General features: G+C 45.8%; 2 protein-coding genes across 10 annotated transcripts; one reads left to right on the top strand and one right to left on the bottom strand.

Annotated features, from left to right (window-relative positions):
• Nucleotides 1–439: 439 nt before the first annotated feature.
• clip1a (CAP-GLY domain containing linker protein 1a) lies at nt 440–18,427 on the top strand. 9 transcript variants are annotated; one of them, XM_049763004.2, is made up of 28 exons: nt 441–595; nt 3,389–3,674; nt 3,927–4,453; nt 5,208–5,332; nt 5,451–5,661; nt 5,784–5,981; nt 6,070–6,161; nt 6,242–6,302; nt 7,588–7,692; nt 8,241–8,981; nt 9,146–9,256; nt 9,546–9,603; nt 9,726–9,809; nt 9,883–10,039; nt 10,191–10,356; nt 10,506–10,721; nt 11,347–13,578; nt 14,124–14,261; nt 14,539–14,645; nt 14,741–14,861; nt 14,932–14,984; nt 15,073–15,093; nt 15,233–15,350; nt 15,478–15,607; nt 15,691–15,737; nt 16,911–16,925; nt 17,366–17,493; nt 17,646–18,427. In XM_049763004.2, the coding sequence occupies exons 2-28, from the start codon at nt 3,584–3,586 to the stop codon at nt 17,884–17,886; spliced, it is 6,294 nt and encodes a 2,097-aa protein (XP_049618961.1). In that variant the 5' UTR covers nt 441–595; nt 3,389–3,583; the 3' UTR covers nt 17,887–18,427. The 9 variants fall into 9 exon arrangements, 8 of the variants coding, with proteins under 8 accessions (XP_049618961.1, XP_049618963.1, XP_068506319.1 ...); XM_068650215.1 differs by having other exon boundaries at nt 451–595; nt 3,492–3,674; XM_068650217.1 differs by having other exon boundaries at nt 452–595; nt 3,528–3,674.
• LOC125994039 (leucine-rich repeat-containing protein 43-like) lies at nt 9,455–22,796 on the bottom strand. The gene is made up of 13 exons (XM_049763192.2): nt 22,156–22,796; nt 21,492–21,704; nt 21,306–21,416; nt 20,968–21,107; nt 20,570–20,808; nt 20,345–20,505; nt 20,120–20,276; nt 19,662–19,801; nt 19,297–19,365; nt 18,807–19,001; nt 18,654–18,732; nt 18,445–18,576; nt 9,455–14,265 (listed from the first exon to the last, which is right to left on the bottom strand). The coding sequence occupies exons 1-12, from the start codon at nt 22,240–22,242 to the stop codon at nt 18,446–18,448; spliced, it is 1,722 nt and encodes a 573-aa protein (XP_049619149.1). The 5' UTR covers nt 22,243–22,796; the 3' UTR covers nt 9,455–14,265; nt 18,445.
• Between the last annotated feature and the right edge of the window lie 3,014 nt (nt 22,797–25,810).

Consider the following 25,810-nt stretch of genomic DNA (forward strand, 5'->3'; position numbering starts at 1 on the left):
GCCCTTTATTGTCATTTTACAACTTAATTGTACAACGAAATTAGAGAGCTTCTCCCTTTCCAGTGCACTAAGAATTAAGAAAAGAATTCCCAAAAAAACAAACATTACAAAAATTAAGAAGCATAAACGCAGTATAAAGAATAAAAGTATTAAATAAAATATATTAAAATATAAATATTGAAACTATGTTTAACAGACAAAAATAGCAAACTTTTTGTACAAATGTGTGACATACAGCCCATATACACCTATATGCATCATAATAAAATGACAAAATATAACAGATGTATTCATATATATTTTTTCTTGGTAAGAAGTTATACATAAAATGATTGATGAATAGAGCAAATCGGGGAACTACACTCATGCGCGATCCACCTTATACACTTGGTTCAAATACCCAATCCGCTGCATTGACCAAATCTGAGCCCTACTACGGGAACTCTAGTTGGACAAAATTTATTTGGTCGGAAACCTCGCGCTTCCGCCGGCACAGGATTTGTTGCCAGAGTGAGAAGTCGAAGCAGCAGTAACCGATAAACTCTTCTCTTTCAACGGGGAAGACGTGGGTTCTATCCACGGCACGCCTAAACAGGTCAGTTCACGCACTGTCAAGTCATTTCAGTCGCCTTTTCAAGTAAAAAATGGGGCAGGGGTTCAAGCAATGCCGCTAAACGAGTGGACGTTGGTTGAAGTTGCCCAGGTAAGTGACGACTTTACTTGAGGCGTCAGGTCGGCTAATGGCTAACGTGGCTCGGTCTTCCACTACCCGCTGTCACTCGGGCCTCGCCCGTTTGATATATGCACTAACTTGCCATGGCGTATTGTCAAAATCGCTACGAGTTACACGATGTTATCCGTGGGGTGGTTATTATTTGTTACGGGGAAAAGTTAGCCCTCCCACGGCCCCGGAGCTGCCATCGCGTAAGCGACATTGCGGATACTTTTGGCCGCCTTCGAATGACGTTCCCCTGTAGTATATCTTTCGCTGTGGTCGGTGGGAGGGTAACTGGAGTGTTTTAAGGTATATTTTATAATCTATGTTAAATCATTTACGGCTAATTCTAGCCGTTAGCTCGACCAGATGTGCCACCTCAAAGATAGGCGGCGTCCGTTAGCTTCTCGGTTCAAGCTGTCAACGTCAGCGCACTCCCTAACTTTCTCCCTCAGACATTTTTTTTCTCGTTTTGTTGCATACGGGAAAGTACGATACATTTTTACACGAATTTCTTAATCTCCATGGTAATTAACCGGAATTTACTAACTTTACGATTGGCTCTGCAAAAATATTGATGAAAGGGTTCCTATCACTTCTGCACTTGTGTCGTAATAGATGTTCCGATACTCTGACAGATGCTTTAAGGTAAACATGGCTCTGTAATCCGTGCTCCCCTCACAAAAGAAAGCGTCAAATCCATATTTTTTAGGATTATCTTTACTTTGGTAGCATGATGTTCTGCCTTTATATCCTCCAGAAAATGGTCTTTGTTCTCTGATGTTTTTCCCTCCACAAAGTGTTTTGAGAGACTGCATAATTGAAATGCTTCGTGATCCAGGTGACATTTTAGTGAACTGTTTGGAAGGATGTGTGGGTGGGGGCGGGGGTTAGTTGGATGTTAAAATACTGTTACTCTCCAAGGTTCTGTGAAAATGAGGGACCCAAACATGTGTGCACAAATTATTGTTATGGCCCTGAAGCATAAATTTGTCTGTGCTCCATGGTTTGGCTTCCCAACACCCCCTGCCACCTTCTCGCCAGCCTCGCCGCAGATTAGTGTGTGGCTACAAGATTCAAGATTAACATGATTGCAGTGGGAAAGTCTCCAAGTGGATGATTTTACTTGAGTGGTCGCGCGTAATGCGACATGGCTTGGATGGGCCACATTCAAGATTCTGTCTGGGGTCCACCAGTGCCAGTTGATATATTGTGTGGCATTAAGTGCGGTGGTTTTGGGTTTTTTTTTTCCTGGCGGTCCCATGACCCCGAGGCTGTTCTTTGCTAGGCATAGGGGGTGTAAACTGGAACGCTCCGGTTAAACTGGGTCGATGATGATGGCCGCCTTTCATTCCGCGACTGACAAATATCTTGAGTGTGTCTATGTGGAGGTTGGAGTTGTGCGTGTGCATGTGTGTGTGTGTTTTTTGTTTTGTTTTTTTTGCCTAAGTTTCAAACGGAGTGAATTAATTAAGATGAGATCACTCTTTTTGTGACATTTCTGTCGTAAGCGTTTTCTAATTGGCAATAAAGGTTGGACAACACGGTTCAACTTCAAGACAGATTGGTGTTGAGTTTTTGCGTGGGTGAAGCATGGTGGGAAAGTTTTGACGACTTGCCATAAAACACAAAATTGATGAATCCACAAGGTCAGATGTTGAAGTTTTACTTAAATGAAATTTGGTAGGCATGTCTATCATAGATAAATTCTTGTCCCAACAAAGTCTACAAGACACACCTGAAGAGATACAGGAAGTCTTCCATTTTGGTTTGAGCCAGCCATTTCAGATTTTAGCTTGCTATCTATTATGTTTTTAATTCAGACCCTGAAACTTGTTTCATTTAGCCACATAGAATTTGGTAGGCCTGTCTGGCACGAATAGGCCTACAAAAAAAGTATCATCCCCGCTGTGGGATGAATAAAGTTCTATCATCATCATCTATCTAACACCTGTTTAGAGTTTTGCTGTCCAAATCCATTTTAGGAAACGGCAAGTTGCTCAAAAAGTACTGAGAAAAATGTTCCATGACATTTGAGCAGGTTTATGGGGCACGTTGACAAAAGGTGACGACATTTAAAATCAAACATCGCTCCAATAGGCTTTCTGTGGGCTGCTAATCTGACAAATAGGATTATCTAACACTGCTGGTGGTATCGGATCTGCCCCCCACCCCAACCCCCGGGCATAATCCAGTTTTCATCTACCAGCCAGACATTCCCATTTCATCTGGTAGAACAAAAAGACTGAGTGGCCGCGTTTGCCAGTCGATCAAGGTCGCGGATGCCGCCAGAAGAGCTCGGCGGAGGCATGATCTGTGCCGGCGTATCATCTGGCCTTTTGGCGAGTATTTTTAGGCGTGTGACATGGCCTCTGCTGTGCTCACAGGAACAGAATGCCTCCCAAAACAAAGTGGCCGCAAATGACTCAAGGACATATTTACACTAGTGCAGGGGCGTCCAAACATTTTCATCTTCCATGCACACAGTGACCAAGGGGCGAAGAATGACATCATTATGATTAATTACAGTTTATAAAATTATGAAGTGACAATTTGTTTGAAATCTAACACCCAGTGAGTAGATTGTTACTGTAGTCTGTATATTGGTCCACTTCACAAAATTATTCTGATTGTGCCAATGCGCAAATCTTTTTTTTTTTTTTCTTCCCTCAGGGTGTTTTCTTTTTTTCTTTTTCGCTCCAACTCCCTACTGCCTTTTCTATTTTTGGATTTGTATATATTATATATATATATATTTTTTACATCACCATCCAAGAGCCTTTACCTGGTGGTTTACATGGTCTACGTTCAGACTGCGCCCGTTGACGGACTTTGGCCTCGCACGTCCACGACACCACACGAGGAAACATGAGCTCGGCCAAGGCCAGCGGTATCAAAGTGCCCAGTAAGGTAGCTCGGGTACCAGGTACCGGCGCACCAAAGACCAACCCGGCCTCAGGTAAGACTGCATGCTTTGAACTAGTGACACCTGGTGGACACAAAATGAACACAATTGAAAGAGGAATAATAATCAAAGGATTGTATTGGTTTAACAATTCAGATCAGAAGTTTGCCTTTTTAGTGGCATTTGTATAAGTGGAATTTGTAAAGGCACTTTAGTATATTGTGTATATATATATATTATATATATTTTCTGCCACATTTCCTCAAGGTATGAGATGTATGTACTATTTGTCCTGCTTTTCAACAGGAAGTAAAACCGCCGTGGTCGAAAAATCAGCCTCCGGCGTGGACGACAACAACGATGACGGCGATAGCTTCCAGATAGGCGAGCGCGTCTGGGTGAATGGAACCAAACCGGGCTATGTGCAGTTTTTGGGAGAGACCCAGTTCGCCCCGGGACAATGGGCGGGCATCGTGCTGGACGAACCAATCGGGAAGAATGACGGCTCGGTGGCGGGCGTGCGCTACTTCCAGTGCGAGGCCCTGCGAGGGATCTTCACAAGACCGTCCAAGCTGTCGCGCACCGAGGGAGAGGGCGACGGCACCCAGACGGCACCACCCTCCCGTGCCGCCTCGCCCGCCCGGTCCGTAGCCAGCGTGGCCTCCCACGCGCCCGCTGTCAAGTCCGCAGCAGCCAAGAAGACCTCGTCCGCAATCCCAACGGCGCAGTCGTCCAACCTGGCTCGCACCAACAGTGAATCAGTCTCCAACCTGTCAGAGAGTGGCTCGGTCAAGAAAGGGGAACGGGAGCTCAAGATGGGTGACCGGGTGTTGGTAAACTTTGCCGCCTTTTGTTTTCTCTACAATAGCTTAAGCATGTCAGCATAGTCACTGTACAGCAGTGCTTTGAGATAAGAGTCTAATTTGTTCCGTGACCACACTTGTTAATCAAAATAATGAAGAATGCTAAGAAATGTGTTAAGTTAGACATCGGTTCAGTTCATAGATTAATCCGGCTCATTTAGCAATACAAAGGAAAATGAAAATGTCACCTACCTAATTTGTCTAATGATGCAGCCAGCCAGTCTGTATGATTTAGAAAAAAAATTCCGGGTTATCTTCCCCCCCCCCCCACCCCACCCCTCCCTGAATTTTTGCTATAGAGTCAGGTACTTAGATGCCAAACACCTCCAATAGTGAGAGGGTTCACTGTAATCTGCTTTGCTCACTGAAATCCTAAATGACATAATTCCTGTAAAGCACCAGAAAGACGTGCCAGTGTTGAGCAGATTGCGGTCAAACTGTCAGCTTTGGTGGGGGGCATGATAGGACTCTTTGAGACCTTTGGCTACTCAAAACAGTCCACGGTTTGGAGGTTTACCACATGCAAAACGAGATGTTGCACATCCCTCAAAAGAAAAGCGTTAAAGCGGACGTATGATGGAAAAGTCACTTTTTAATTATTACAAATATTGAGTCTGTTCATCAATTACGTATGAACACAGTAAATCTTTAGTTTGAGCTTTATTTCTCAAGGTGCACGTTTTGATCTTTAAAGGTCGTTTTTGGGTTTCCTTCCCTTCCTCAGGTCGGCGGTACCAAGGCAGGAGTGGTGCGCTTTATCGGCGACACGGATTTTGCGAAAGGCGAGTGGTGTGGTGTGGAGCTGGACGAGCCCTTGGGGAAGAATGACGGTGCAGTGGCGGGCACAAGGTATGAAATTTTATTAGCCGTTATTATCTTTTTAATGGGAGGAATTTGATGACCTAGACAAATTCAGAGTTTCACACAATATTTTTTCAAAGGTTTCCTTTCCTGTCTGCTTCCGCAGGTACTTCCAGTGCCAGCCCAGGTACGGCCTATTCGCACCGGTGCACAAAGTCACGCGCATCGGGTTCCCCTCCACCACGCCGGCCAAGGCTACGGCTCGCAAGGCGGCCGTGACGCCAGGCAGCCTGAAGCGCAGCCCCAGCGCCTCCTCCATCAGCACCATGAGCTCCGTGACCTCCTCGGTCAGCACCAAGGCCAGCCGCACTGGCCTGGTAAGATGCGCTGATGACTTAAGACAGATTGGCGTCGACTACAAATAAATGAGTGTGGGCCCTCAGCATCAAGCGTCTTTTCATATCCGTTGCATTACGGTAGTTTGTTTTTGATCCCGCAGCTGACAGAAACGTCGTCACGGTACAACCGCAAGATCTCGGGCACCACGGCCCTGCAGGAGGCTCTAAAGGAGAAGCAGCAACACATTGAGCAGCTCATGGTGGAGCGGGACATGGAGAAGGCCGAGGTGGCCAAAGCCACCAGCCACGCCGGTGAGATGGAGCAGGAAATCTCGCTGCTCAGGGATGACCAAGAGCAGGTAACTCTGATGAAACGCGCATTTTGTGGGAAGGGCGGCATCAAGTTTGACAGACAAAATGAACATTTTGTACCGTGTGGTTTGGAAGATGGAGGCGAAGATGGATCAGTTACGTGCCTTGGTGGAGGCGGCCGACAAAGACAAAGTCGAGCTGCTCAATCAACTCGAGGAGGAGCGGAGGTAGGGCCAACATGTCAAATTGAGTCTGCTGTTAACACTTAAAAGTCTATAGTTAATTATAAAAAAATTTCTCCCAACAGAAAAGTGGAAGACCTTCAGTTCCGCGTTGAGGAGGCGTGCATTACGAAAGGTGACCTGGAGGTAATTTTGATTTCATTTCAATATGCACACGCATCACAATGAATGTGTTTGTTGGATTTTTCCAAATGTATAGTACATACACATTCAGACCGAGGCATGTTTAATGAGACCGTTTGCATATGTTACTCAGACACACGCATACATACATACATAGAGCGTACAACAATACTCACAGGCTACTTTCCAAAATGTGTCTGCTTGTCGTGTTTTCAAAAGTCCAAATTGTCATAGGGTCCGAATAAGTCGGTGGTGGTGGTGGTGGTGGAACAGGAAGCACCACATCTGCATTCTCTCTTTATCTACAATGATGTGAGCACAAACTAGCCACTCAACATATATTGATTGATGAGAGTCCTGTTTTTCCAAGTGCAGTGTTCCAGCTCTTGCTCAGGCTGTGTTCGATGGCAGGATTTGTCACTCCACTGCGGAAGGAACTCAAACTAGAGCATTAAAACCAGGGTGTCAGGGTTAGGATACGCCTTTTCCCCTTTTCTATCCCCCTCCGTGTATGTGTGCTGTGCACTAACGGTTTATGAGTCACCCTCAGAATGTGCATGGGGCTTCACAACAACAAACCAAAAACCTTAAACCAAAAAGTTTGTTGAGCGCAAGCTGGCGGCTAATGCTGGAACTTTTTTAATGCCTCCCGTTTAGTGATGTTATTGCCTCTTCTTCCCTCTTGTCTTCGTCCTTTTTTATCATTTAAAATTTCTCCCCGTGTTGGTCCAGTGCTCGGCATGGAACCACTGGAGATCCCTCCCGTCATCCCACTCCCCCCCACCCACCTATCAGCAATTCTGGTAGCGTCTCCAATCATTTGGACATTGCTGCTTGTATTTCTTTAACTTTAAAATGTGACAATTTGACCTACAAAACCGGAGGGTCAAAATATACCAAATGCAGTTAGCTTAATTAAAGAACATCCAAAAACACTGCAGCACAACATCATACATGGGCACATCCCTCTCTTTCCACCAAGCACAGCTACTTGGACCAGGTGTCAGTTTGCATGTCCCCATTATCCCCTCACCCCTCCCTAATTTCCCAACGTGCACATTGCATCTTTTCTGCATATTCACAAGCTTTGTGCTCATGGTGCAACCTGAGCATTGTGCACTAACTGGTGGTGTCTCCTTCCTTATGCTCTAGTTATCACCCATGACTCCATCCAACTGTCCATTCTGGTCCCCTTCTTTCTCTTGTCTGTGTCGGGCTGGCATGTGATGGTGGCACTGGTGTGTTCTCCTTCTTTCTTTTTCTCCCCCCTGCCCTTGTGTACTAACAGACGCAGACCAGGCTGGAGCATGTCCACAGTAAGGAGCTTGAACAGAGTCTACACTTTGAAAAGACCAAAGCTGAGAAGCTTCAAAGAGAGTTAGAAGACACTAGGGTAATGGATGCCGTGTCGCGTTAGGATAGGGAGGGGAGGGGGGGAAAAAAAAAAAAAAAACCACACACACTTTAGCGAGATGATAGAGTTGATGCAACAGGTGGTATGTCTGGAGGTCCACCTAGAATTGGTTTGTGGTCTATTGTGGAAATACACATAAATGTGAGGGGTTTTTCTCCCCCTCTAATTTCCTCCCTGAAAAAAAAAGTCCTCCAAGAAAGCAGGTGGATTATGTTTGTGTTGAAACAAAATCAAACATTTGCGTTTCATTACACTACTGTGCATAATAATTTGGAATGGTGCATTTGAACAAAAACTGTTACCATTGTGAGGTTTGTTTGAAAACATTCAAATCATTCCCCGACAGTTGATGACTTCAAAATGTTGCTGTGTGGGATTGATAAAAAAAATCTGAGGAAAATATAATTTGCATAATCATTTAAAAAAAAAAAAAAACAATTGTAATCATTTTGAATGTCTTTTCACGTGCCCTGCGTGCAGGCTCAGTGTGTCAGATACTTCTGAACTTAAAATGTCTGCCTTTCAAGGTTGCCACCGTGTCGGAGAGATCCCGCATCATGGAGCTGGAGCGGGACCTCTCGCTTCGCACCCGGGAGGTCGCTGACCTGCAGCTCCGTCTGGGCTCCCGGCAGGCCTCCGACGACCCTGACGGCGGCGGCGTCTCTCCCCTATTGGAGGAGATCACGTCCCTGAGAGACCGTCTGGCCTCACTGGAAGCCGAACGGCGGGAGGAGCTGGCCAGCTTACAGGAGAAACTGGAGTCTCACGAGAAGGCGCACGGCGAGGCGACCGCCCAGCTCCAGGCCGCCGGCGTCAAGCTGTCCGGCGACAACGAGCAGCTTCGCATGCGCCTGAGCCAGGCCGAGAAGGACAATGCCGACGTGCTGGAGAAGCTGAAGCTGGAACACGAGCGAGCCCTGGAGGAAGCCGCCGCCGCCCGCAACATGCAGATTCACGAGCTGAAAGAGCGTCTGGCCTCCCTCGCCGAAGACAAGGAGCGCCTAGATGACGCCGTGCGCGCCGGCGTTGACAAAGCTGAGAATCAGCACCTGGTGGAGCTGGAGGACGTCCTCGGAAAGCTCCACGCGGCCGAGCTCAAGGTGAAGGAGCTGGAGGAGATGGGAGCGCAGCTAGCGCGCCAGGCCCAGGATGAGAGAGAAACCAAAGAGACGGTGGCACAAATGGTCCGATGTTTGTGTCTTAGCCAAAGCAACCAGAAAGCACCACTGGAAGATCTTCCCAATCGAGGAAACCCACAGGCAACTGAGGTACTAACTATGGTGGCAAATACAAAAGCTTACCTTTTCGAGGATAATTGCTGAAATTGTGCAAAAACTGAGCGTGTGAGTTTGAAGCTAATACTTGGTGTCTTGGTTGATTTCAAGTGTGGTTTTCAAAAATGCAATCTTGTTTTATTTTCTTTGCTTAAAAGTTAGTTGGTGAACTGAGATCACTGCTGGAAGGCAAAGAGAATGAAATCCTGTCACTACAGCAAAGCTTAGCCAGTGAAAAAGAAGCTGTGCAGCAGCAGCTTGGAGGCCTGGTAAGTGTATTTAGTTTTATTTATACATATAAATTGTTGACTATTTATTCATCACAACCATACTTTGATCATTTGCCTCCATTCTGCAGTGGAACATTTTTGTTAAAAAAAAAAAAAAAACGATATTGGGGATTAATTTTCTCCTTTAAATCCACACATGCACTGAATTAGTTCTAACAAATTGGATGACAGTCAGGATCGTAGAAATATACTTATATTTTCCGCAATGCCCATTGAAATGCATTTGGTGGGTCGCCAAGACTTTTTTTTTTTCTTTTCTTGCCCACAGAAGCAACAGTTGGCTATAAGCACAGAGGAGCAGACTAAATCTGCAAAAACTATGCAAGGTGAGGAATTATTCACTTTCTCTTCTCCTCAGCCTGTTGCGTAGCACCCCGCCGCCTTGTGCCTGTTTCACTAGATCCTCAACCTAACAAAAAAAACAAATATGTCATTCTCGGTTTGCCAGAAACCCTTGAGAGGTTCAGCAAAAAGGAAGAGCAGTGCACGACTCTTACCACAGAATCAGAGTCTCTCAGGAGTCAGCTTAGTGGTAAGCAGCATAAACGTGCGAAACAACAACTATATGCATGAAGTCACGAGCCGCCACGTTTCTCTCAACTCAGGGCTGGAGAGGAAGCTGGCGGCTGCGGACGAGAAGGTGCGGCAGCTGGGCGAGGACAAGAGCAAACTGGAGAAAGACATTTCGGACATGATGACGGCATCCGGCGACAGTTCGTTGCAGCTGAGCAAAATGAATGAAGACCTTCGGCAGAAAGAAAGGTGCTGTCCCCTTAGGGGGGAAAAAATTCGATAGGTAGATGTGACTAATCTTTTTGTAGTAATATATTTAATCAGATAAGTTCAACATACGAGGGCAAGATTTGTTTTTTTCCCCCGCTTTTAACCGCTCTGCCTGCCCTCCCTCTCTCAGGAGGCTCGAGGAGTTGCAGAGTCAGTTGGTGGAACAGAAGAACAAGGTGGCCCTCTCCAATGAGCAACGGGAGCAGGATCTGTCGCGCAAAGACCAGGAACTGTGTGAGACGCGAGACAACCATGCAGCTCAAATGAAATGTCTCCAGGAGAAGATTGCGGCATTGGTTAGTAGTGATATGGCAGACATATTAGGGGAAAGCATTTTTTTTTTATTAATTATTTGCTGATGGTTCGATCTCTGAAGTCAATCCTCTGACAAAATGAAAATAAACGTTGCATCCGTCGTCACTCGTGGTCTTTTCTCGTACTCAAGGAGATGAGTGTGCAGCAGAGTGCAAGCCAGGCCGAGGAGCTTAAGGACTCTCAGGCAAAGGCTCTCACCCAGGCCTCCGAGGTCCACGGCAAGGAGGTCCAAGGGCTGCGAGACAAACTGGACAATCTGAAGAAGGAGCTCTCCTCCTCCAAGGACAGGAGCCAGAAGCTGGAAAAGACGGTGTCTGAGCTGAAGACGTACAAGGATAAGCTTCAGGTAATGAGTAGGCTCTCTCTTTGTACCCAGCGATCACATAACATGATTTTTTTTCCTTGGTATTGTTAATCTTGACATTTGATATTTTTTTAAACCAGGCCTTGACATACTACAGCAGTAGAACAAATTAAACTAAATCAAGATGCCAGTGTCTTTGCCACGAAGCTTAAAATTCAGCTAATCTGCATCCCGTTCCCACCAATCGATGTTTCTCGAAAAAGTGAAGCTGTGATTACTTTCCTGTTATAGTGTACATGTGTGAGAAGCCCCTCACCTCCCCTTGGACATTAACGCTTATGACCCCTCTCGTCATTTCATGTAAAAAATGCCATCACGAACTAATCGCAGCGGAGCAAAATGTGACTCAATGTCACGTTTAATCGAGCAACACTGGATTTGCCGCAAAATCCAAATCACTATTGAACGTGCATTCGGTGTTGTGCTATGGTGTCTTTGCCGTTTTTATTTATTTTTATTTCTGCAGCTTAACCTTTGTGTTTGCATTCATACATATTGGCTTGGTTTATTTTGGGGATCACCTTACATTTTCTTGATGTGCATCTTTGAATATATCCTCCTCATTTTTTTTTTTTGCCCCCCCCCCCATCAACTTGATTTTTCCCAGCATCTTTCCGCTGAGCTCGACTCCTCCAAGCATAATGTTGAACACTTGTCCGCAAAACTGGAAGAGCAGACTGTAGCTCTGGAGCGCAAGTGTCAGGATAGCGAGGAAGCTCGCGCTGACACGTGCAAATTGGAAACGCAGCTCTCAGAGACGCAGAGCAAGCTTTCTGCTCTCCGGGATCTTTCCGTACAGAACGAGGACCTCCGGGTTACCGTAGAGAAGCTCTCAAAGGAGAGGGATGAATTACTCGACGGCAACAAGAGCTCAGAGGTAGAAAGAACGTCACTCAAGGACCAGTTGGAGAAACTCAAAAAAGGTCTCCTGGAGGCGCAGGATGAAAACGCCAACCTGAAGAGCACAAATATCAAACAGCAGTCCGATCTTGAGGATCTCCGGAAACAAAACGAGGAAAAGAATGCCACGCTGCTCAAACAGAAGCAGGATGCGCGGCGGGCTGAAAGTCAAAACAAGCAGCTCCTGGAGGACTATGAAAACATCTGCAAAGAGCGCAGCAGGCTAGAGGAGGACCTCAACGAGAGCAGGTCTAAACTCGCGTGCGAGAACGACAAGCTCATCTCGGAGTTGGATGCGGCTAAAACCGGCAAGAAGTGTCTGGACGCCAAGAACGCAGAGTTGCAGGCCAAGCTGCAGTCTCTCAACTTGGAGAAAGAAGATCTGACAATGACAAACAATCAGCTGCAGTCTCTCGTAGAAACGCTAAGCAAAGAGAAGGCCACCATGTCCTCCGAAATCAGCGCGGTCGCGTCGGACAAAAAGAACCTCGAGGCGTTGAAGGAGGAACTGCAGAATAAGCTCAACCTCGCCAAGAAGGAGCTGGACAGCTCCGTCCACGAATGCGAAGACCTGAAGGCGTCTCGCCTCAGCCTGGTCCAGATGCTGGAGGAGTCCAAGACCAGCAGCCAAGTGACGGATTCCGAAAGGCTTCATCTCCTACAGGAGAAGGAGGACTTGCTCGCCTCACAGAGGAAAGTCTGTAAGGAGAAGGAGGAGCTGCTTAAAGATATTGAAGAGCTGAAAGAGACGATCAAAGAGTCTGCCCAGCAACTGACTCTGTCCAACCTAAAGCTGACCGAGATGTCTGCAACTTTGGAGCAAGAGAGAGAGTCGTTTGGCACGCAGAATTCCGAAAGCTCAGAGGCTCTGCATGCTCTGAGGAAGGAGAAACTGACCCTCCACGCGGCGCTCGAGCAGCAGAAGACAAATTACGAGCGTCTAGCTGGTGAGAAGGGCGAAATAGAAGCAAAGCACTCCAAGGCCGCCGCTGACATTAAGGACCTCTTGCAAGAGCGGGAGAAGCTTGTGAGTGACATCCGAGCCACAAAGGATCAATTGGACAGCTCTTCCAGAACTCAGGGCGATATCAATCAGGAGAAGTCTCGCTTAGAAGGGATGCTGGAGGAAGTCACGTGCAAAACAAATTCAGTCGAAGCCCAGTTGACGTCTTTGGAAAAAGAAAAGGCCCAGCTCGAGAGCGAACTGGGGAAACGTTCCTCCCAAATCGAACTCCTGGAAAAGGCCAATGCCGATCTGGTTCGAGGATGCGGGGAGCTCAAAATGCATCTGGAGCAATCCACCTTGGAATTGAAAGGGCAAGTCGACAAACTCTCCAAACACACGGACGAGTCGGATGCTGAAAAGAAGAAGCTCCTCGAAGAGATCCTGGAGCTAAAAAAACAGACGGAGTCGTTGTCCGAGGCCAAGCAGCATCTGGAGGAACGGCTCGAGACGGAATCCAGTGAACGGACTCGAGCCGCTTGGCAAACGGAGGAGTTGCAGAACACCCTGTCCCGAGTTCGGCGGGACAACGACGACATGTCCGCCCAACTTCAGAACGCAGACGAGCAGCAGAAGTCTATAACGGCAGAAACCGACCTGGCCAAAGCAAAACTCAAGGAACAAGAGCTAGTGACCCGTCGCTTGTCTGAAGACAAGCGAGAGCTTTTATCCAAATTGGCCGAGACCGACAAACGGGTGGCGGCACTGGAAACGGAGAAGGAGGCGCTCCTCGCTGGACGCAGTCGCTCTGAGCACAACGTTTCCCAGTGGCTTGTGGAAAAGTCACTGCTAATTGGCCAGCTTGAGGACTTGCAGGAGGATGTGAAGACCCTCCGAGTGGACGCGGCCGCCACGGAGAAACGCCACCAAGAGGCTGTGGCCGAAGGAGAGCGGCTCCAGTCTCAACTTAAACAGGCCATTGCTCAGCAGCTTGAGGTATTCCTCCGCTAGTTCCTCTAGTACGCCAATGCACCTGCATGCCTGCTTGTCTGTCTTCCTGGTTTTCATTCTTCACATCCTCACCATACATCGCAAGCCTTCTTTCCTCCCTGTGGGCTTATAACGCAATCAACACCTCTTCCGTTTTGCGGTGTTTTGGCGAAATTATCGCGACAAGAGCAATCACGGGTCCTTTTATTATCATTGCTAATTGAGCGCCCCAAAAAAAAAACAGACGCTAATTTTTATAGCTGTACCAGAGCTGTCAGAATTAATCTTGTCGGGTACAGGACAGGTGTACCTAATAAAACGGCTAACTCGCATTCATTTCCGCTTTCCCCTCCGTTCTGAGTCTACAGGTCGTATCTATTTGTACTGCACACATGTTCACTGTGTATTATTTTAATTGGTTCTGCAATTGAGCACGCTCTCGATCCGGCGAGACCAAAATGAGGCTCGAATCAAGCTTTTGTCATCTCCGCTGCGCCGTGGCCCGCGCTGCGTTCTAAAACCGTGTTTCATCATGGTCCCGCTCGCCGCAGGCTTCCGAGGCTTCCGGCCAGACCGCCGAGGCCCTTGAGCAGCTGACCAAGGAGAGAGACGCTTTGCTCCAAGATAAGTGTGAAGCTCAAGTTCAGCTGGAGAGTCTTCATTCTTCCAAGCGAGAAATGGAAACGCAGGTACCTATTAGGAATTCAAAAAAAGATATTATTGATCAACTGATTTTCTTTTTTTAAACATAGCAAATGTTATTGTTACAACAGTGTTAACCGATAGAGAACACAAATGAGCTACGCTTTTATATTCAAAAAATAATTTGAAAGAATTCATGACCTTTTCAGTTATTATAATAGCGAGAGTTGATTTGAGTGAAGACGCCGCTGTATTTTTTTTTCCTCCTATTCTCTATTTTGTAATCTGGCTCTAATATTTGTCTTGCGTTGATTATCCATTCAGATGGATGAGCTCAAACAAGAGCAATCAAAGTACCAGCAAGAGCTGAGCACCTCCAAAGAGCAACTTTATGCCAAAAGCCAAAAGCTGGAGAGTCTCTCCCGGGAAATGTGAGCACGCACGCCCGCGCGCCCGCCACTCAGTCGTAAATTCCTACGTTTTGGTATTGAACAGCGCATCATGGCCGTTTTCTGCTCTTCCTTAGCGAGGAGCTCAAAGAAGCGGTGTCCGTTAAGTCACGCTCCCTGCAGTCGATCCAAAATGAGAAGGACAAGCTGGCTCAGGATGTCGAGAACAATCACCAGGACCACAGTGAATTTAGCAAGGTGTTCTTGTCAATGCTGCATCAATCAAGTTGAGTCTTGAGCGTGATGATTTTTGTCCCCCCCCCCTCAGCTCAGGGACGAGCACTCAAAACTCCAAGCACAGTTGAAGGAGTTGAAGCAAAGGTTTGGCAATGACACATTTTGTCACTTATTACCTTTCTACCATCTCACAAGAATTAAAAGACTTTTTTTTTATGTATTCTTCTGAAAGCCTGCCAAGTTATGCCTTCAGGTACTCTACTGTTAATTTCAGCTACATTTGAAACTTGCCTTCAGTCCCGAGAATGAAATGTGCTCAAGAAGAAAGATGAGACATCATTCCTGTACTCAATGTGCAATGTTCTTTTTTTTTTTTTTCCCTGTGTGGACAGCGAGAGCACTTTGAAGAAGAAGCTGGAGAAGGAGAATGCCGAGTTCCAAAGGTCCGTTCGTAAGAACGGTGTCTTAGCCTCCGAGAAGGATCAGCAGATGGAGGCCCTAAAGAGCGAGGTCGAGCAAAACCACAATAAACATTCATTGTTGTCGTTTTTTTCCTGTCTGATTTTGGCTTTAGTATTTTTTTCTTTTTCTCTCTCAATATGGGTTAATTTTTGCACTCATATTGCTTGTTCTTCAGCTGGCTGCCACGCGTGTACAAAGTGCCTCAGCCCAAACCTTGCAGACCGCCATCGCTGCCTTGGAGCAGGACAAGGCTCAGCTCAAGGAACGAGTGAAAGAGCTGGAGCAAGAGCTTGCCGCCCCATCAGGTACACTTTTGATGCCTGTCGAATTTGTGTCACTTTCTGAACGATGGTGGCGTGACCGTGCCTCTACACTCTTGGGCGTGCAGGTGATGTCGTTGTCAGCCAGCTGAGGGACACGGACACGCAGGCCGAGGTACGTTCATCAGGGAAAACTCGGAAAGGCTTTAAGAGGAACTTGAGTGTCAACTTGCTTCCGTACCCTGCCCCGAGTGCCGTTTTTTTTTCTTTTTTTTTTTTCTAAAGTCTCTTGGGGGGCGGTCGTACGGAACTGAGCTGCTTGCAGCATGAGTCGAGTGTTGATTGTTTCAGTATCACCTTTTAGAGGGGCTCAACCGCATTAGTCCCTCAGTACACTTCATTAGGCACACTTGCACAATACTGTGGATTATTATTTTTTTTTTTACATTGATTGAAATTTTGTATATTTCTATTTACCAAATTATTTTCTAGCATCCAAATATTTTGTCTGATTTGTTCAATATTTTTTGTTCTATTTGTAGTTGTTTCATTTTAATCTAGTACAGTGGAGCCTGGGTTTTCGACCACAATCCGTTCCAGAAGGCTGTTCGAGAAGTGAATGGTTCGAATTCGGAATCATATTTTCCCATTACAAATAATGAAAAAAAATTAATCCGTTCCAAGCATAAAAGAAAAAAGAAAAAACACCTTTTTCATTTGCGCATTTTTGTCCGATCGCGCAACTGCAGCGCTCGCTGTCGCATTGCTTTAAGAGCGTCTTTGCATTTTAGGATGGCTTTACTGCTGCCACTTGCTCCCTATGGAGGCATGATTAGAGTTGATGCAATCCTCAGAGTAACGAGAGCGTAATAACGAACGGAGTCGGTTGGCATGCGGGTCCTCTCGGCTCCTCTCGCGAGGTTCGACAACCGAATTTCGTCCGACATCCGAAGCAAAAAACTCGCCAATTTTTTGTTCGAATACCGATTTGTTTGAGAACCGGGACGTTCGAAAACCGAGGCTCCACTGTATTTGTAAATTGTTTAATAAATGTGTAGGTTTTTTGCTATAATTACTCATTTCTATACCCCCCCCGAATTAAAATAGCCCCAATATTCCCCAATATTGATCCCCCTGAAAATTTAGCATCATCTTCATCAAGGCTTATTTTGTGAGGATGGTTGGATGTCATGAGATTGCGCAGGTGTGCCTAATGATGTGTCCGCCCAACCTCTAAAATGTCATACTGTCCCATTACATGCGTGCGTATTGTATTCTAATTTGAACCTGCTATTTTCTTCCTCTCCTCCGTTCACCCCAATGCTGTGCTCTGTCTGCAATGCTGCAGAACCATCAGGCAGCGGTTTGTTCACGTTTTTTTGTTGTTGTTGTTGTTGTTGTCAGCTTCACTCATGCATGCAAGCATGTGTCACTTAAAGGAGACCTGTTATGCTTTTTATTCCCCACACAATTCCAAATTGTTCCTGAGTGAGTGCCAAATTTCACTTGTCAATTGGTGTAGTGGTGTGGCACATGACATGGCCAATCATAAGATCTGCTGCTAGCTAATGCTAACGTTAGCACTGCAGCTATTATATTAAATTTGGGCATTTGCAGGAATTGATCTTAAAGGCGAAAGGTTCCGTTTGATGTACCCACTTAAAAATTCAAACCTTGAACTCATCAAACGGAACCTTTCACCTTTAAGATCAATTCCTGCAAATGCCCATCCCGAGTCATACAGTACGTGTCTTTGGAGCAGTCATTCATTTCTTGTTGATGTTTTGGGGGGGGGGGGACCAGATTGACTTCCTGAATTCGGTCATCGTTGACCTGCGGAAGAACAATTTGGACCTCAAGGACCAGTTGGAGAAACTGGCCGCTGCCGCTCTCAACGGCAACAACGCCAGCGAGTTGGACGACGACGACAGGTCAGTAAAAATAGAATGATTGACCATCTTGTATTAATCCTGTAATAGTGTTTTGACAAAATAGCAGGAATCAATTATGTGACGACATTGTGTTGCGAAAATTCTATTGTATTCAATTGTAAACTAAAAGTGTACCCTAATGCTTCGTGTAGGGAGGACAAGGAGAGCAGCAAGAAGAAGAAAAAGAAGAAGCCCCCTCCTCGACTATTCTGCGACATCTGCGACTGCTTCGACCGCCATGACACGGAGGACTGCCCGGCGCAGGCGCAAACGCCCGACACGCCGCCGCACACCGCCTACCATGGCAGCAAGGGCGCCGAGCGGCCCTACTGCGACATTTGCGAGCTCTTCGGCCACTGGAGCCACGACTGCAATGACGACCGAACCTTCTAAATGCGGCCCGCCTCGGGTTGTCCGTCCATCGTTCAAAAAAGCGACTTGAGGGCTAGAACGTGGCATCCTTGTTTGCACAGCTTGTCACACTCGTGGCAAAAAAAAATACCTCGGGATATAGGGCGACATTTTTGCCTCAGCTTAAAACTGGCTATAAGCTTTACAGACATCCTTAATTTGGAGGAACCGGAGGTGGCAGAAATGAAAATGGAAGCCCGGAAATGAAAGAAACAGCAATTTAAGGTCAGCTGCCGAGGTTAGAGTGCAATCTTGATTCATTCAGAAGTTTTACCATATCCCAAACTTGTTGTGAGCAGTGTGTATATCGAGATAAAGAACTATAAATCCCCACAAATGATTCTATGTGAAGGATACAATGGTGTGACAATTTGGGAGCCATAGTGCATTTTTTTTCTATGCCTGAAAATATTTTTTATTGAATTTTGGTGGGGCGCATGCAGGCAGAATACTTGAAAGCACTTCCTTGCTTCTTCTTTCTACTTTGGCTTTTCTGTACAAATAAAAGTGTGTCAAAATGAAAGTCAGAGTGCGTCTTGCCTCAGGAGTTGGCGGGCACCAGCGGCGCCACCTCGGAGGCGTGGCGCCACTTTTTCAGCTCCACGCTCAGCTCCACCGTGACCGTCTCGGGCTGGCTCGGCGTGTCGGGGTCGCTCTCCTCGCGCCGCATCCCTGTGAAGCGGAAGGTGAGCGAGGCCAACTTCATATGGTCATGCAACATGGCACCAAAAGTTTAATGTCAGAATCACCTTTGCCAGGTTTCTTCAATCCAGCACGGCTTCCTTTCTTCTTGGAATCGTCCTTGGATTTGCTGTCCACGCTCACGTTCTTCAAAGAACAACAACATGGACCCACGTCAATGGCAAACTTAATCCAGTGAAAAACATCAAGCGCTAACTCGCCTCGTCCGTAACGGAAGCTTCTTCCACCGGAGGATCTTTGTGCATTGAGCCAAAGTCGCAAAGGATGTCCACTTTTTGATTTCCGCCGAGAAGGCCGCGCAGGGACACGTGCGAGGATGCCACCACCGTGGTCACAGGCGGGTCCGCCACCAACTCCACCACAGATTTCTTTCGCTTGTCTTTTGTAGTCTTGGGCTGAAAGCGTTCCGACAAGTGCCACATTTCAATACATGTGAAACGTTCTACACAAAGTTTGTCAACTACGTCCACATTTTTCAAACTTTTTTCCTATTCAGCTCATTCATTGTTAATCATCAGTTTCATAATTCCAACATTAAGACTATTAATGTGTTTGTTAAAAGGCAAAGTCTTTCATTTTTTAATGTTTTTTTAATTTCTTTTATTTTTTAAACAATAACGTCCTCTACTGGCCATAACATGACCCGATTGTACCTTTTTGGACCTGCTTGACTAAGATGATGAAACTCACTTTTTTCCCTTTCTTGTCAGTGGCACCTTGTGCGGAATCGTCTGAGACCTCCGCAGGCCATGACAGGATCTGAAAGTCAGATGAGAGATAAGAGTTTTTTTTTTAATTCAATATTTAATTATTTACACTGCACAAACAGATACTTCATTACTGAACTTCCTACAGTAAATTGTTCAAGTCGCTGTCCTCTTTTTCTAGCTCTGTGGATGTCAATATAATGTAAAAGATGTACTTTAAATACGGTCATATAATAAAAATCATTGTAATGTACTTTAAAATATGATAGTGCTTTTTTTTAAACTATTACATTACTAACTTGTACAAGAGTCTTCCCGCCCCCTAGTGGCTACTTTTGTACTTCTTACCTTTTCCTGCTCGATAAAAATGACAAATCCTCGATGGAGGAACTTCTTGAAGCTACTCAGGTCTCGCACGACAAACGTCAGCACGTGGCCAAAATCAACGCAGTCGGCCCACGGCTGAGACGACGTGCTGTATCGCGACTCTGTGACAAAGTTAATATTCCCGAAATTCACTTTCACCCTGCGAGGTAAATGGTTATTACAAGTGTATAAGAATAAGTTACTCGAGTGTATTTGTAGCAGCTGACACGTTATGGCATAGGTGTCAAACTCAAGGCCCGGGGGCCAGATACGGCCCACCAACATCATTTTATGTGGCCTGCAACGACAAATTTTGCATCGACTTTGTGTCATTACTAAAAGTACAAATTGTTAATAGCAAAGGCCTTCAGAGGGAAACTGAGTACAATGCGGCCTGTGACAAATTTTGTTTGACACTTTTTCATTTTTTTTTTTATTACCACAAGAGGAGGAAGTTTGATCCTCGCCGCAGTCTGCCGGGTTGACCATCACAATCTCTTTTACACTCTTCTTGTTAAGCGACTGAGTTGGCTCGGCACCCTGGTCCTGACTCTGATCCTGACTCAGACGCTTCGCCGGACCGCCAATCACAACTTCCTGCCAACAGCGCCATCTAGCGTCTGTCACTGAACGGGCGGTGTAAAGACGAGTGGAACGCGCGTTACCCGGTAGGCGGTGGTCTGGTGACTGAAGAACATGTACGAGATGACGTAGCTGTAGCTGACCACCGGGAACTCCGGAGCGTCAGGGTCCTCGTCCTGCGGGTCCGGGACCCCCTGCATCCCGCCCACGCGCACGGTGGCCGACGCCCAGTCCACCAGAAGGTCTAAGGTAATCTTTTAATTATAACTAGTAAAAAAATATGACGGATGAGAAAGGTGGACGCTCACGGCTCATGTTGGCCATTCCCCTGTAGCGGTGCCGCTCCTCGGGGGCGATCCACGCCGCGTCCAGGTAGGAGAGTCGGGGAAGGGCGTTCACGGCGAAGCCAGGGTACGAGGGTGCCAGCGTGAATGGGTTTCCCTCCAGCACCAGGGTCCGCAGACACGGCAGCGTACCCAGCGCCTTCAGCAGGGGGCGCTGTTCTCTGAAGTCGCACTCGCTCAGGTCCAGACACACCAGCTCAGGCCTCTCACATAACACACGCGGGGATTATAATAACAAGGCTAAGGTCACGACTCGCAATGTCACCCCAAAATACACACAAAAACTACATAAGGGAGTAGGGAATAAGTGGCCTGATGGTGTTTTGATGTCAAGGAACTATGTTAGTTATTTGCGGAGCAACCATTGTTTTCCTGTGAGCAGCGTGACGTCTCGATGGGATCCCAGACGATTGGCGGCCAGCCCGAGGTACTGCAGGCGAGGAGGCGGAGAGATGGCCAGGCGGCCCAGAGCGCACAGCTGGTTGGCACGCAGCTCCAACACCTCCAATAGTACGCATTGGAAATTGGCCACTTAGGTTAGTAACAAATGTGAACAAGTGTGTTGATACATTCTTTAGAAATGGGACAGCAATTGTATGTGAATATATCAGCTGAAATGTAAGGGTTCCAAATTAAAATAGGGTTTCATATTAGATTTGGGGTTTCAAATTTGGGTCGAAATATTAAGGGGTCAGCACACCTTAAGCGTCCTGGGAAGGTTCTCGGCCGAGATCTCGCTGATGCGGTTGGCGCTGAGCACAAGTTCCTGCAAGTTGCAGAACTTCAGCAGGTAGTTGTCGACCACAGACACCTGAACAAGGCCAAGCAATAAATCACCACCACGCATTTCTGATGCAAGAAGCCTCTACAAAAACAGCTTCCTCACGTCCATGTCGACAATCCGCAGCTTCCTGAAGTAGCTGCACACAAAGTCGGCGTCCAGTCGCTCTGGCTCCACCACGGCCACGCGCTGGAGGGCGGCGGCCTGCGGGCTCCACGGCTCATCGTGGTGCCACGGAGAGTGCGGGCAGTTTAACAGGTCCAGCAGCGCGTCCGTGTCCTCCGTCACTGCCTCAGCCTCACTGCCGCCGTCCTTCCTCTGTTAGGAGGAAACGCACGCATTTCTTTGCTCAAATGCAAAAATGACACGGACAATGATTTGCCCTCAATCATGTTCAAAATGTCAATTTATTAATTTATTTTATTGGGAAATGTTCATGTTTAAGCTCATTTTTATGCCCCAAAGTATTTCAGTTGGGTATTTTGTAAGAAACCTTTTTCTGTTTGTCAAAACCCGGTTGTGGATTATTTCATTTAAAAAATGATTCGCATTTTTTAAATCGAAAAAGGAGAAGTTGGAATTGACGAAGAAAAGTTAAAAAACGAATTACAAGTATGAATAAAATACAACTATTTCTCCAAAAGTATGACACTTAAAATAATTGTTCGAAAAAAAAATTCAAATAAAATTGTCGGGACTATTGCTTTGTCCCAATGTTTCGTAAAAAGGCGCCGGTGGGACCGCGTCAATTCGGTAAGTACTCCCTCACCCAGCTGCCTTTACCACAGGGAAACTGGTCGAGACACAGGCGGCGAATGTGCTTGTCCAGAACGGCCGACAACGCCACCGAGCTCATGCTGTCCTCCACTCGCCGCCTCTGTCGTCCTTCCGCGGCGAACCGGCAAATTGTTTGGCTTAGCGGACGAAGGTTGCCAGGCAACGATGAGGGGGCGTGGCCATGGTCTGCGACTTTCGTCACTCAAAAGAATTGAGCGTATTTGAAAGAAATCATTTACAAATTACTTTTAATGATGTACTTTTAAGCAACTGTTATAATTGATATATCTTCTTTTCCTTTTCCCCTCAGGGGTCGCCATCTGTTTCCATCTCACCCTATCCTGTGAATCCTCTTCTCACACCCCAACCAACTTCATGTCCTCGTTCACTCCATCCATAAATCTCCTCTTTGGTCTTCCTCTTGACCTCCTGCCTGGTGGTTCCATCCTCAGCATCCTTCTACCAATATATTCATTATCCCGGCTCCGCTGAACATGTCCGAACCATGCCAGTCTGGCCTCCCTGGGTTTATCTCCGAAACACCTAACGTTTGCACTCGTTCCTGATCTTATCCAACCGCGTCACTCCCAAAGAGAACCTCAGCATCTTCATCTCGGCCACCTCCATTTCTGCCTTCTGTCTTTTCTCCAATGCCACTGTCTCTAAACCAGGGCTGCATTCGTTATTGTTTTATATATATATATATATATATATATATATATATATATATATATATATATATATATATATATATATATATATATATATATATATATATATATATATATATATATATATATAGCATAGTATATAACAATAACGAATATATATATATATATATATCATGGATATATATATATATATATCATATTTAAATCAATCAATAAATAAAGTACAATAAACATTGGTGATAACGTTATTTAGTCATTTTCTATCTTTGAGTACAGCCCAATGTTAACCCATCCCATAAATATTTCTGCCCACACACCGCACGTCTTCACGTAACACTCCCGTTTCGGAAATTCCCCGTCCCGTCTAGTTGTCTCATCACTTGCGCTAAGTCAAAAGTGAGAATGACGTTTAGTCCCGTTTTCTTGTCATATATAAATTTGGCCATTTAATATATAGTCGTTCTTCCTTGTCCCTAGTCATGTCATGAGTGTTTTTCACTTTTACAAGATCAATTTTTAAAATGAATACGGTTCAACCGGGTCACTGCACAGGTAGCATCCATTTCCTGCACCGAGCTGCAGCAGATGAACATGACACGGTTGCCTCATTGTGCTCAATTACGAAATCTGTCGTGAAGCCAATTTTTTTTTTTTTTTTTTTTTGAGGGGGTTAGTTAAAAAAAAAAAAATCTTGGCATATATAAGCTTGTCAAATGATGATGTCAGGAGCGTGATGCGTGTGCTGCAAGGTGAGCTGCATCTGCCACTTGTGCTTTTGCTGCAGCTGTCTTCTTACATCGTCACGGTGACCTGCACTGGCGATGCCATCATGACGCTGCGGGGGAACCTCAGGGCAGCAGAGCTGGCCCTGTGTAATTTAGCCATGGCCGAAAGGGATTACGTAAGTCAGTTTTGAAGCTGTAAAAGGTGGGAATTAGCTATAGAACTGCAACAGATATTTTCCCAACACTGAAGATGGTTACCATTTTTAAGTTTCGGGCACTGAAGTTGTTTTGTAACATGAAAGTAACATTCTTACAAACTGTTAATGACTCCCTGAACAACACTGCTGGCCAGTGTTGGTATTAACGTATTATTTTAATCCAAAAATATATGATAACCCAACAACCTTTCTTTGTAACTCATTATTTTTTACTCTTTGTTGGCAGTGGTGGAGCTGGGATTTTTTTCCTTGGTAGGGGGCAAAAATATCTCAGTGCAGAAAAAACAAAAACAAACAGACAAAGTCAAAATATATTTCAGGAAATGCTAATAAACATTCAGTACATGTTTCCCGGAGGAAATTATGATATGGTCCAAGAATATTTCAAGGGGCAGTTCCCTTCACCCATAGCTCCACCGGTGCTTAATGGATTACAGTGCTGAATCATGGGTCAAATCGTTGAGTATAAATAACCCAGCACAGATTAACTATTTCACCCAATTTGGGATCTAGCATACACTCGAGTAATTTTGTGACACTAAACTCTCGCCTCCAGGTGGAACACATTTTCAACGGGAACCCGCCGCTGAAATACAGACGGAAATCCCTAGAGCCTATCCCGGGAATAACCATCCCGGTGGGGAACAGCAGCGCCGAGGTTCGCGACGCTGTGTGCTCCATTAGCGACTACCTGGAGCGACACCTTCCGCCCATTGTTGGGAATCTGACCCAACAGCACCGAGAGCAATTGATGGGCAACGCCACGGTCTTTCACAACCAGTTCAAGGCAGCAGTGGAGCTGACGGCGCGCCAGCAAGGACCAGGCGCCGATGGAGAAGACAACGGCGTGACGGCAGAATGCCGCCGACCAATCGTCAGATGGCACGGCTACGCGTTGAAGAAACACGGCCTCCGCATTATCTACTACACCCGAACATGGGTGGAGGCTTTCACCAGTTTACAGCCCAGCTGTGATTAGTATGATGAAGGAACTTTCATTCATTTGGATTGACTGACTACCACCAACTAAGCTGCAGAATCTACAGCTATAGTTTATTTATGTATTTATTTATTCATTCAAAATCCTATTCACAATTTCGTTTGTGTGTATTTATTTCAAGTTCAAATAAAAGTATTTATGACATATTCTTTGGAACGTCTCTTGTTCAGGGTTGACGAGCCTTACTAGTTTTTTTTTTTTTTTTTTGCACTTTGAGGCAAATCTGGTGGCAAATCTGGGGGGCGGACGTGAGCCAAGGGGTGATTAATGCTGCCCTAATTGTTCATGTAGAAGTAAACGAGACAGCAGATGTCACAAACTAGCAGCAGATCTCTGTTGTTTGGGGTCCATCACAGTGAAGTAGACTGAAGTGAAGTGAAGGAGGCATTTTGATGACGTAAGTGATGATAGACGAGGCCCTGCTGTATGTCTTGGGAATACAGCTCTTGTGAAAAGTTAATTGCTCAAACATATGACGGAGCTGCAGCGATGGCATCAGAGCTTAATGAGATGCAGGCCAAAAATAAAGGTGCCTAAACTAAAGGAAAATAAGGATGACTTTTACAACAAAGTAACGGAGCTATTTGTGGCGAAGCATTGGCGCATGGACTTCATCTCCAAATTAAGGTAAGACCACAAACAGCGTGTGTGTTTTGCATGCGCGCATGCGTTGAATGCTAATAAGATACGAAATAACCAGTGGCCAATTGAAGAAGCTACCCTTATGGGTTTATATGTTTGTCAATCTGACTCTTGAGTCAGTGTCTCATTTGTTTCGTCACAATTTAAGGCTTGTCCTTGAATGAAGTCATGCAGGAAGTATGAAAGGGATATTGACAGAACTGACGTGCACGCAATAATTAAGGATGGGGGTGTAGAAGCGTTGGACTTCTGTGGAAAATCAAGTTTGAGATTTTTTAACAGAAGTGACGTTTAAATATGGTGTGAATTTATTCCAAGGAAAAGGTGTGCCGTGGATGAAAAAAGTTTGGGTGTATATATAAAAAAAAAAAAAAAATCACAGCATAGCAGA

This window comes from Syngnathus scovelli, chromosome 3 (genome assembly GCF_024217435.2).
Source record: "Syngnathus scovelli strain Florida chromosome 3, RoL_Ssco_1.2, whole genome shotgun sequence".
NCBI classification, from domain to species: domain Eukaryota; kingdom Metazoa; phylum Chordata; class Actinopteri; order Syngnathiformes; family Syngnathidae; genus Syngnathus; species Syngnathus scovelli.

What these genes read in the sequence shown, in the direction of transcription:
- clip1a (XM_049763004.2), top strand. Translation starts at nt 3,584, where the DNA reads ATGAGCTCGGCCAAGGCCAGCGGTATCAAAGTGCCCAGTAAGGTAGCT. An exon ending in CCATTGCTCAGCAGCTTGAG is followed by an intron (nt 13,579 to 14,123) that starts GTATTCCTCCGC and finishes CGCTCGCCGCAG; the next exon opens with GCTTCCGAGGCTTCCGGCCA. An exon ending in AGAGCTTGCCGCCCCATCAG is followed by an intron (nt 15,608 to 15,690) that starts GTACACTTTTGA and finishes TTGGGCGTGCAG; the next exon opens with GTGATGTCGTTGTCAGCCAG.
- LOC125994039 (XM_049763192.2), bottom strand. Translation starts at nt 22,242, where the DNA reads ATGAGCTCGGTGGCGTTGTCGGCCGTTCTGGACAAGCACATTCGCCGC. An exon ending in CTGCTCACAGGAAAACAATG is followed by an intron (nt 20,809 to 20,967) that starts GTTGCTCCGCAA and finishes GTTATGTGAGAG; the next exon opens with GCCTGAGCTGGTGTGTCTGG. An exon ending in CTGACAAGAAAGGGAAAAAA is followed by an intron (nt 19,002 to 19,296) that starts GTGAGTTTCATC and finishes GAACGCTTTCAG; the next exon opens with CCCAAGACTACAAAAGACAA.